Source organism: Mus musculus, chromosome 17 (assembly GCF_000001635.26).
Source record: "Mus musculus strain C57BL/6J chromosome 17, GRCm38.p6 C57BL/6J".
NCBI classification, from domain to species: domain Eukaryota; kingdom Metazoa; phylum Chordata; class Mammalia; order Rodentia; family Muridae; genus Mus; species Mus musculus.
The window spans coordinates 27,555,512-27,566,221 of NC_000083.6; the positions used below are offsets into that span (position 1 = coordinate 27,555,512).

The 10,710-nt window shown below is 59.1% G+C and overlaps 2 protein-coding genes across 19 annotated transcripts; one reads left to right on the forward strand and one right to left on the reverse strand.

The window, feature by feature from the left end:
• The first annotated feature begins 1,062 nt into the window (after nucleotides 1-1,062).
• On the forward strand, nucleotides 1,063-8,161 carry Hmga1 (high mobility group AT-hook 1). Of its 16 annotated transcripts, none has more exons than NM_001039356.2 (6): nucleotides 1,063-1,200; nucleotides 1,441-1,555; nucleotides 4,022-4,192; nucleotides 5,417-5,500; nucleotides 5,950-6,000; nucleotides 6,927-8,161. In NM_001039356.2, exons 3-6 carry the CDS (start codon nucleotides 4,058-4,060, stop codon nucleotides 6,978-6,980), a joined length of 324 nt encoding a protein of 107 aa, NP_001034445.1. In that variant the 5' UTR covers nucleotides 1,063-1,200; nucleotides 1,441-1,555; nucleotides 4,022-4,057; the 3' UTR covers nucleotides 6,981-8,161. The 16 variants fall into 16 exon arrangements, with proteins under 16 accessions (NP_001034445.1, NP_001160011.1, NP_001160007.1 ...); NM_001166539.1 differs by having other exon boundaries at nucleotides 4,022-4,159; XM_030249514.1 differs by having other exon boundaries at nucleotides 1,069-1,238; nucleotides 6,927-8,160.
• Nucleotides 8,162-8,257: 96 nt separating this feature from the next.
• Nucleotides 8,258-10,217, reverse strand: AI413582 (expressed sequence AI413582). 3 transcript variants are annotated; one of them, XM_030249421.1, is made up of 6 exons: nucleotides 10,149-10,217; nucleotides 9,734-10,015; nucleotides 9,051-9,239; nucleotides 8,874-8,899; nucleotides 8,638-8,743; nucleotides 8,258-8,505 (listed from the first exon to the last, which is right to left on the reverse strand). In XM_030249421.1, the coding sequence occupies exons 3-6, from the start codon at nucleotides 9,159-9,161 to the stop codon at nucleotides 8,440-8,442; spliced, it is 309 nt and encodes a 102-aa protein (XP_030105281.1). In that variant the 5' UTR covers nucleotides 9,162-9,239; nucleotides 9,734-10,015; nucleotides 10,149-10,217; the 3' UTR covers nucleotides 8,258-8,439. The 3 variants fall into 3 exon arrangements, with proteins under 3 accessions (XP_030105281.1, NP_001002895.2, XP_030105282.1); NM_001002895.2 differs by lacking the exon at nucleotides 9,734-10,015 and having other exon boundaries at nucleotides 10,149-10,216; XM_030249422.1 differs by lacking the exons at nucleotides 8,874-8,899; nucleotides 9,734-10,015; nucleotides 10,149-10,217 and having other exon boundaries at nucleotides 9,051-9,137.
• Nucleotides 10,218-10,710: the final 493 nt, after the last annotated feature.

The window sequence follows — 10,710 nt, forward strand, 5'->3', positions numbered from 1 at the left end:
CCCACCGGAAACATTCCTGAGGCATTCCTGAAACTGGGAGGCCCGCCTCCCCAAGGCTCCCACCCCGCCTCCAGCCGGGCGCACGCTGGGCCCCCGCGTACCCTTCCACCGCCCGCGCGCCCCCCGAGGAGAGGGCTGACCGCGGAGGAAGGGGAACAGAGTTATGAGTCACAGTCGTGTGTCACTGGGCCCGAATTACGATTCCCTGCATCACGAGAGGTGTGGAAAGGCCGACTCGGGGAACCGAGGTGGGGAGGTGCGTCCAAGGGCCCGCGCCCGGCCTGCAGGGCGCGCCCCACCGCCCGCCATCTTCCCACTTAGGCTTCCTCCGGCCCAGCAACAAGTCTTTTGTTGACCCAGGCGCCCAGAGGCGGGAAACTCGAACCCCTGCCCTCAAGGGGCTTCCAGGCGCCCCTTGTCTTAAGTCGTAAGTCACGGGGGCGGGGAATCACACCAGAGGGACCTCGTGCTTCCTCAACACCAAGCAGCTGGCCACCCGTGGCTCCTCCCCGCGATGTCCCGGCGAGGCGGCCAATCGCTCGGCTCCTTTGAAGCCTGCACCTGGGTGGCGGCCGTTACTAGATTTAAACCGTTGGCGTTGGCCAAGTTTCACGTTTGGGTTTCACAAGACTTTGTTTTTTACGCGCCTGGAGGCCTCCGGAGACGCACACGCCGTCACCTGCTTGGTGGCAGAGGGGAATTAAGGAGAGGCCCTCGACATGGGCTGGGGGGGGGGGGCGGCGTCCGGGCCGCGAGAAGCTCCTTAGGGTACGCGTGGACGTCCGAGGGCACAGGCGTCAGCGCGCGCCTCCCCGCGAGGCCGGAGTCCACGGGGGGGCTCCTGTAGGTGTGTCCCCGGGTCCCCACTTAAACAGCAGGGCCGCCGTCACCGGTTCCTCCAACGCCAGGCTGCTCGGGAACTGTGAGAAACGAGGGCCGTCGGCGCGCGTGCCCGCGGAAACCGCGCGCACAGTGGCGAGCTACCCGCGCGCGGCGGCGGCAGCTGGCGGGCGGCCGCCCTTTTAAATCCCCGGGCTCATTTGCATGGCCCCGCCCCCCGGTGACACGGCTGGCGCGGGCGGGCCCGTCCCCCCTGCCCCTGGGTCGCTCTTTTTAAGCTCCCCTGAGCCGGGGCTGCGCTCCTCTAATTGGGACTCCGAGTCGGGGCTATTTCTGGTGTTGGCGCGGCTCCAAGAAGGCGTGAGTTCGCCGCCGCTCGGGTGGCTTCTTTTTTTCCTGTAGGTCTAGAATCTAATCACATTATTATTTATTGAGGCCGCGCACGGGCCGTGCCCAGCTTCCTGCCCCTCGCCATCCTCCAGGGGAGCGGGATCCGTCAGTGTTCCCTCGCCCCAGCTCGGATGTGACACACATCCCCGGCGGGGGCCCGGGCGGCGCGCACGCAGCGGTCTCAGCGCCTCTGCCCTCTCCCGGTTTCAGATCCGCATTTGCGACCGGCGGCGGTGGCGGCAGAGCCCAGGCCGGTGCCCTGAGCCCAGCCACGCCGCACCCGGCAGCCCCGAGCGCGCCCCGCCGGCGGCCTGCGGAGCTCGCGGTGAGTGTCCGCGGCGCGCCCGGGGGGCCTGCGGCGCGCGCTGCCCGCTTTATTCCCAGGCCCCGGGCTTGCGCGGGCCGCGGGAAAGGGGAGGCCGCACTGTGCTCGCAGGCGGCGGGGCCGGGGTGGGTGTCCGCGGGGCGCCGCGTCCTCCGGTCCCCAGGTTGAGGGTGCCCGGGTTGCGACCGTGGGGTGCGGAGACCCCGGGGAACGGCGCGCGGAGGGGGAGGGGGCGCGCGACTGCGACGAGCGCCGCTTGTGCACCCAGCGGCGCCCGTGCACCTCGCGCTCGGCGAGCCCGGCCTCAGGGAGGGGCGCGCGCTGCGCAGCGGCGGGAGGTGGGCGCGCGCCCCCCTCAGCCAGGGAAGTTCTAGAAGTGCGGGGGAGGGGCCCGGCGACCCGAGATTCCTCTCTGGCCTCTCCTCCGCCTTTCCCAGAGTAGTACTGTGCGTGGACGAGGCCGGATCGCGAGGGCCTGGGTTTCGGGGTTTCACCCCCCACCCCCACACACACCTTTGGCCCTGCCCCGCGCCTCTTCAACCTCCAGGGCCAGGCCTGCCCTCCGCCCCCACAAACTGGTTCCTCTGCTTTGCTGGGTTCTGTTAGAACTAGTCCCTTCGACTCCCCGTTTCTGCCCCCCCCCCCGCTTTGGTTTTCATGGAGAGAGGAAGGGGTTTTTTTCTTCCTGCGACTCGCACCAGGTTTCCTGCCCCCAAGGCGGGCTTGGGTGCCCCCTCTGGCAGGAAGTGGGGCCGGGCGCACCCGCGTGGCGGTGCATGTGGTCGGGGTGCGCCGTTTCCCGCGCCTAAAGGGCTCTGCGCCCCTCCCCCTCGTCCTAGCTCCTAGAAGCGCCGGCCTACAACCACCAGGCTGGGACGCCAGCGAAGGCATCCTCATTCTGGAGTAGAGGGCGCCTGGGTCTTAACCTGCTTCTCAGTAAACAAAGTGGCGGTCTGTAAGCATTCCGCAAGAACCTCCATTTTACCAAGTTGCTGTGTGACCTTGGGCTATTGAGGGGTCTTCTCTCTATATTTAAAGGGGGACCCTTTAAGACCCTTAACAATAGGCCTGCCGGGATGTTACTCCTCTGGTAGTTCTTGCATAGTTACTGAAACGTTGAGGAGCCACAGCGTGTGCACCCGTGTGAGAGACAGGCTGGAGGCCCAAGAGAGACACATGGGGCTTGGACTCCTAAATGTGACTTGGCCATGCCAGACCTCCCTGATGCTCAGAAACAGGTGGAAGAGGTGAGGTTTTCCTTGGCCTCGCTGGACAGAGACTCTAAGCTTAATTCAGTGGGGGCATTGGGGAGAGCAGGTGGTTTAGAGTCCCTAACGGCAAGAATTGGGGAGGCACCAGGTGGCAAAACAGTGTCCGGGAGACTGGCCAGGATCTCCAGGCAAGCTAGATGCATGCAAGGTCTTTGGGATTGGGGCAGGCTTTCCCCCAAGAGCCCCCTCTGAAGGGCCTCCAGCAGACCTCGGTGTGAGGTCAGTGCTCATTAGCTGATTAATTTTGATGTTTGGTTTGAAGGACACCTGTGGTGTAATGTAAGGTTCTAATCACAGCCTGTAATTAGAGAACAGACCAAGCCGCTAATGATGGGAGCTGGCCCAGCCACCCTGTTTAAAGGAGTCTCGAGTTTGAAATCTCGTAATAGAATAATGAGCAGAGTCCGCACCATCTGGGGTCTCTTGATGCTTGAGAATTAGGAAACCGTTAAGTGTTTTAGAAATCAAAAGTTTTCAAAATGTTTTCCTGTCGTTGGGTCAAAATTATCCCGTTGCCTCAAATCTGGAAAGAGGGTGGGGGTGGGGCAACTTGTTTGGTAAGAGCACTGCCCCGCGTACAGGATGGACCCTTGGTTAACTCCAGCCTGGTCCTCCACTGTGGCAGTGAGGTAGCTCTGCAGGTGCCATGGAGCCTGTACCTTCACTTCTGCCCTTGCTAAGGACAGCCTGGGCTGCTGCCCAAAGCTTCTCCTGGCCTCTTAAGTACGGGACACAGGGTCTTGTGGCTGTCTTCCAATAAACACAAACACACACACCACACGTGTGGTGCTGGACCTCAGTTAAAGGACTTCTTGCTACCCAGTCTTTTACTTGGAAGGGTCTATTGAGAATCTGCCCTTGCCCTAAGGTAGTTGCTAGCTATCAAAGCACAACTCCAGTTTCTCACGAAGACCCTCGGCTGCTCCCTCTGCACATGGCCACCCTCTATAGATCTTAAGGATCTTCATTTACTCTGGGTCTCAGGCTTGAGCTGCGGACTGGGACTTTCCCTTCTTATTTCAACCCCTAACTAAGGGACAAGGTAGCGAAAAGCCTCAACTTGCCCCAGGTCGCTCTGGGACTCTCTAGCCGGGTGACACCTCAAGGTCACCACCCTTGGGGTGTGTGTGGCAGGGGTAGCGGGTGGAGGGAACACCTGTGTAACTGCTATTTTGTCTCCGTGCATCTCCCCCAGACTCACTGTGTGCTGCCCCACACATAGAGAAGGAGAATGAGCGAGTCGGGCTCAAAGTCCAGCCAGCCCCTGGCCTCCAAGCAGGAAAAGGATGGGACTGAGAAGCGAGGCCGGGGCAGGCCACGCAAGCAGCCTCCGGTGAGTCCTGGGACGGCGCTGGTCGGGAGTCAGGTGGGTGTCTAAAGCTTTGCTCCTGTTTCCTTTCTTGGGCTGGGGGGGGGGGGCGGGGGTCAGAGCTGACTCTTTGCGCATGTGTATCCCTGTGTATGCTTACTGCCCAGAGGTGTCCAGCTCAGTGTCTAAGGTCACAGTGAAGGCAGCCATGTCTTAACATTCACCCAGAAAAGTGGGAGAATCAGAAAGACCAGACCCTATCTTAAAGAAAAAAATTTTTTTTTTTTTTTTAATTTTTTTGCCCTGGTCAGAACGGAGCCAACAGGCAGGCTTCGACTGGTGGTACACGGTTTTAAACAAATAATCAGACTCTTGTTCAGTTGCCTTCGGGGCTCTACATCTGGTCTTTCTGTTTCTGCACTTCCCTAAGTCAGGTGGCTGTGTAGATGTCTGCTTGCTTACCCACCTACTTAGGCCCTGGCTCTGTAGTAGACATTGAGGTTCTGGGGGTGGGGGGTGTCCCTGAACGCCTGGCCTGTCTGTCTTCACAATGGAGATGCCCACCCTCTCCCAAGTGAGGAGAGGCTGTTGGTGGCCCTGCGAAGGTGACGGAGTCTGTCCTCAGCAGGTTGTCTTGGCTGGGAAAATCTGATGGGTGATGGAACTTAGCCGATGTCTCCAGGTGGTGGTCATGGGAACAAGGTTCCTGCAGACCTGTGCCCTTGCCGTCTGGCCTCCTGGTTGTGGAGAGGGTTTTGGGTTTGGATGAAAGTTTGCGGTCCTGGCTCAGCTTGCTGGGTGCCTGGATTGATCAGGAGTGGGAAGCAACGCATTTTACTCAGGCCGCGAGAGGGATTTCCTATGCAAAGACAGGGGGCGGGGGGGGGGGGGGGGCGCTAGCAATCATGGCCCGGGCCAGACCACTGCTTTATGCTTGATTTATCTGACACTGCTAGCTAGGTGTTCCCCACCAGGTGAGATCCGCTACAGGGTGGGGCCTTTTGCAGAAGACCAGAAACATAATATTAGTCAGGTCAGGGCACCTAACTGTTTCCCTTGCTTGAGTGACAGTTCTCCCCAGGGATCTCTGGTTTCTCTTTCTTTGGTATAAAACTTTTAGATTTTAGAGGCTTGAGGACAGGAGCCTGATGGGGGTGTCAGGCAAGTTTGGAGTCTCCATGGTGTGCCTGCTGCGTCTTCTGCAGACTCTAAGTTGGGGTGACCTAGGGGCCAGCACAGCTCGGTTGGTACTGTTTCCCTGACTCCCAGACATCTTTGCAGAAAGAGCCCAGTGAAGTGCCAACTCCGAAGAGACCTCGGGGCCGACCAAAGGGAAGCAAGAATAAGGGCGCCGCCAAGACCCGGGTGAGCCTCCTAGGGGACATCCTGCATGGATGCCGGGGTTAGCTTCTCAGGTCTGGGAAAAGGCAAGGTGGGCAGAGAGTAAAGGCCTGTGCCAGCTCTGAGCTGAGAATGTCACCCTCGTTCATCCCAAGGACACGAAGGGTTTGTTCATGTGGGGAGGGCAGAGTCATGGTGGCATCAGCCTCAAAAATGTTCTTGTTTTTATTTTATTTTTTAACACACGACTCATATCCTCTGAGTCACTTGTGAAGGGGGGAGAAGGGGTGCGTGTATGTTGGGTGGGGGGTGGGGGCTGGCCAGTCATCATCAGCTGGACTTGGGTGGACCTGCTTGTGGGGTCCTGGGCTGTCCTGAGCCAGCTCCATCTCCGTCTCGCTGGGCTTGGGTGTCCCTTGGGTTCTGTTCAGCACTTTGGACTTAACCTTATGTTTTAACCCCTGGCCCTTCAGAAAGTCACCACAGCTCCAGGGAGGAAACCAAGGGGCAGACCCAAGAAACTGGTAGGTGCTTGTTGTGTTTGCTGGGTGAAAGGTGGGTTAAGGATGCCCCAGAGTGGGCATGTTGAATGTCTGAGCATGCGTGAAACATGTCACATAAGTTCAGGGTTACCTTCCTCTTCAGAGATCCCTTGTCTCCAGAAAAATAATTCCTGATATCAGGTACTCACTATGGGAGAAGCCCTATGGGACCTTATTGGGCCCTCAAAGTGTCCTGTGTCCCCACCCCTTATTACTGTTACTAGGACCCTCATGGAAAGATCAGGAAGTGAAGCTCTGGATAGGGAACTGGGTACCATGCAGCCTTGTTTCTAAGCTGCCCAAGACAAGGTCATTCATTCCTGTGCTGAGCCACCCCTTCCTTAAGTGGAGGGGCTGGGGGCCCCTGCTGGCGTGGCCCTAGGAGTGAGTAACAGGAAACTAGTTGTTTTTGGACTGTGCCTGGCATGGTGGGGGCTGTGGGGCCCTGTGGCGTGCTAACATTCCCGCCCAGTGAGGGCGTCCCTGGGGCTCGTCCTTCCTTCCCATCCTGGGAAGGGTCAGCCACTGGACACCCCAGGCCTTCTTAGAACCAGCCCTGCACCTGCTCTGTACCGCCCCATGGCTCTCCCATTCTTGTCTCTTGCCCTTCTGCCCCCTCTCTGGAGAGCCACTTCCTCAGCCCTTGGTATAGACTCTGGGTCTGGCCTGGGGGGGGGGGGGTGAGAGAGAGAAAGAGAGAGAGTGTGTGTGTGGTTTGTTTTTTTTTTCCCTCCCTTTAAATCCTTAGTTTTTATGAATGAAAGCAGCGTGGAGGTTGCTGAGTCACCCACACACTCAGCCCTGACTCATCCCCCTTTTGCAGAGGAAAGCCGGGGAGGGAGGAGGGGGGAGAGAGGGGTGTTGGCTGAGAATGAAGGCCAGTCCTTGAGTCGCTCTGCCTCCCACAGGAGAAGGAGGAAGAGGAGGGCATCTCCCAGGAGTCCTCTGAGGAGGAGCAGTGATCACCACTCGCAGTGCCGCCTGCTCCATAGCCACTGAGGAGCAGCTGTCCCCTGGGACTGGAAGCCCTGCTCCCAGGCCCCTCCCCGCCCCCACTGCACACTACCGCACCAGGCACCAGCTGCAGGCTCTGCTCCGCAGCACCCAAGGGAGCAGGATTCGGCTCAGTCCCTGTGCCCTCCTCCCGAACACACCTGCCCCATCCTGACAAGGCTAACTTCCCATTTAGCCGCAGCCCGACCTGCTGCGCACCTCCCTCAGAGCCGTGGCTCTCTGGGCGCTTTGTTTTGCGGGTCCCTTCTGCCCTGCTGTTCCTGGCTTCCCCGTAGAGGGTCCTGGGAGCATTCCCTGGCCTTAAGGGGCCCCAGCCCCATCTCACTCTGACAAGGCCCAGTGGCTGACCTAGCAGCAGCAGTGTGGTCAGGGCAGGGGATGCTTAGATCCCAGCATGTCCCCACCAAAGTATCACCGGGTGGGTTTCTCAGCCCCTCCTGCCCCACCCTACAGAGATCATGCACTGGGTTGGCTGAGCCCCTTGACAACAGGAAGTAGGATGATGTTGGCTCCACCCACTTTAATGTTCTCACCTGAGACTAGACAGATGGGGTTACCGCCCATCTCCAGAGTAAGGGCCTGTTCTCGCCTCCACCAAAGGCAAACGGGCACCAACACGCCTCCCCCAGTCCACTCTAGGCTGTTCCTTCCTCCCGCAGGGCACTAAGGAGCTAGCCTTGCCGCCCCCTCCTTTTCGCTCCTCCCTGCCCCCCATGGTTCTGGTTCCATCTTCTCCTCTGTTCACAAACTACCTCTGGACGGTTGTGTTGTTTTGTTTTTGTTCCATGTTCATTCTTAGATACCCACTATTGCTGCTGCTACCAGCGTCAGATGTTCATCCTCCTGAATTTGCCTGTATTCTCTCCCCCACACAATACACTCGAGGGGAAGGGGGGCTGGGGCGCAGCAGACTGGTTACCTACCCCACACTAAGGAAGATGGGGCCCCACCCCGTGGATGCTGCAGCAGAGTGAGGATGGGGGCCCACTTTGATGGGAAAAGGGTGTAGGGCCACCTCCCCTTGTTCTGTGGGGGAGGGGTGGCCAGTATTTGTCCCAGCCTGGGGCTTCCTCCCTGGTTTCTTATTTGCAGTTACTTGAATAAAAAACAAATAGCCTTTTCTGGACAGTCTCTGGTGTAAGGAGCATTCACAGTAAAAGGGGCGGGGCCGACTATGACCCTTCCCTGCCCCACCCTGCAATGGAGTCCACCCAAGGAGGGCAACTTGAAGCCACAAAAGTTTTTATTTACAAAACATATACACCTATACATCTGGACCTGTCACCGTGGGAATAGGCTAGTGTGGAAGAGCGGCTGCCTGGAAGGCTTGGCTCGGGGCCAGCTGTAGGTGGTTAGAATAGACAGATGCTCCTGTACCTATCTGGGTGAGTGGTGGAGTGTGGACGGTCATGTCTTGATGTCCAGCAGGGGCATCCGCTTGTGCTGGTAGCTGCTCTGCCAGCCATGAACCACCTGTCAGGAAGAGCAAGCCACTGCAGCCTCACTGCTGGCAAGTATTTGTAAGGATGACCCATGACCTGGTTGCTTAGAGTGAGGAACTGGCCTCCTGTTGCAACGTGGTTCTTAGCCAGAAATGTAGCTCACCTTGGGGTCTCCCACATCAGAGAGCAGCTCCTGCTCAGCTTCCTGGAGTTCTTCTGCAGGGTCATAGCTATACATGGGAAGCAGATGATGGCGAAGCCGGTCCACCCTGGGAGCGGGAGCACAGGAACCTCAGCCCCGCACTATCCGGTGTCTCCTCCCCTCAAACCACTGGGCCAGAAAGGAACCCATTTCTGCTAGGGTAAAGGGTATTAGTACCAGGGAGTTAGGGCACTCACCGCTTTTTCTTCTGCACATACATTACCTGTAACAGAGACACGTACTATGGGGCTGGGGAGGCGAGCACTGCCCAGTCTCAAGACCCACTTCCACACCCTTAATAACAGCCGAGATGCTGTGGCCACCAAACCAGGCCCACCCAGCAGCCACCCCAGGCAAGTCTGAGGATTCCTTACCACGGCCACCACCACCCCGACCAGGGTGATGAGGAAGAAAGGCCCCAGCACATAGCCCACCATAGAGTCGCTGTTGGCCTGGGGGGCATTGGGCACTGTCGTGTTACTCATGACATCAGTAGCCAGATGGCTGAATGGATGGACTGCATGGGCAGTGGTGGCCTCGGGAGGGCGCCTCCTCTGGGCTCCCTGGGGAGGAGGAAGGGAGGATATCAGCTGTACCTGTGGTGACAAGCAGGTCTGGAAATCCCGGAAAACTTAAAGCCAAACACTAATGACCCCGAGGTAACCAGACAGGCCCAGATCCCATCCAGGCTTGGTTCCGGCCCAGCGTCTTACAAACAAGAGGGTGTGGCTTAGCTTGGATGCCTGGTAGACATTTGCAGGTATCAACTGCTTGGGGAAGGTTAGGTGCAGGTGCACGGCTAAATGGAGAGAAAGAAATAGCTGGGCCTTCACTGCGGTGGAGGGGTGAGTTAGGATCATGTGAAGGGGTTCTGGTTCCGTTCCCCCACGGTATGAAGGAGCCACAGGCCTGCATCCTTGTCCCTGGTGTAATCCTATCCACGGTCCTCAGCATCGCTCTCAGGTACGAGTGTGGACATTGTGTACAGATGGACAGTATCTAATCTAGATGAGGTCACCTGCCTCTAGTACACCCGGGGCTCCGCCTATGTCCCTACCCTCTCGGCCAGGGCTGACAGGCAGAGGTGGAGAGGGTCGCCCCCATCGACAGAAACGCGATCATCCTCGGGCGGCAGCACTGAGATGGCTCAAGTTCCTGTCCCAGACTCTCAGAGAGAGGAAGAGGTACTGGCTGACTGCCTCATGTCCATGGGTCAGTTTTGCCAGTTCCCAGTTGCGAGCTCCCCGTCTCAGGCCGAGGGGGGCGAACCAGAACCGAAAAGGTATGAGGCCACTCTTAGGATGCTGCTGGCCCGCCTGGGTGGGCAGATGGTTCCCAGCTGCGGGGAGGATCGGGGGTATTGGGGAGGGGATATCGAGGGGCCGATGCCCGCCTAGATACCTTGGGACCCCGGCACCCCAAGCTGCTCCGTGCGGGCGCGCTGCTGCCCATCCAACCCGGCCATGCCTTACCTCCCGCCGTGCAGCCCTGACAGCAACACCTTGGGTTGGCCCCGGCCCCGGAAGAGTCCTCCAGCGCGTGATCAAAGGAGCGGGAGAGAAGGCGGGGCCTTGGCGCCCCAGTCCAGCATGGTGGCCAATCCGGATGCGGGTGGGCGGGCCGGACGGGGTCCTGCAGCGTCCACGCCGCGGCAGCAGGGGGCGACCGAGGGCCGCGCAGCGGGAAGGTTGCGGGACGGCGCGCTTTCCCGGCTGCACACGGGCGGGCGGGGCCAGTGGTCACCGCAGGATCCTGGCGACTGGTTGTCCGCGGGTAGAGGCGGTGGCCGAGGGCCTCATTCCTTTCTGTCCCCGCGTCTTCAAAGCAGGTTGCCGTGAAACTGAAATGATGGTGTGGGACTGGAGCCCAGCACATCCCTGTGGCCCGAATGCTAAGCTCATTGAAGCACTTTCCCCACTGTGCGATGAGGGGAAGCACAGATGGAGCAGCGGGGTCACTTGCTTGAGTCAGGGGCAGCTCAGTAAGCCTGTGTCCAAGCTGTGATCGTCTGATTATTAAAGTTACTTAGACTGG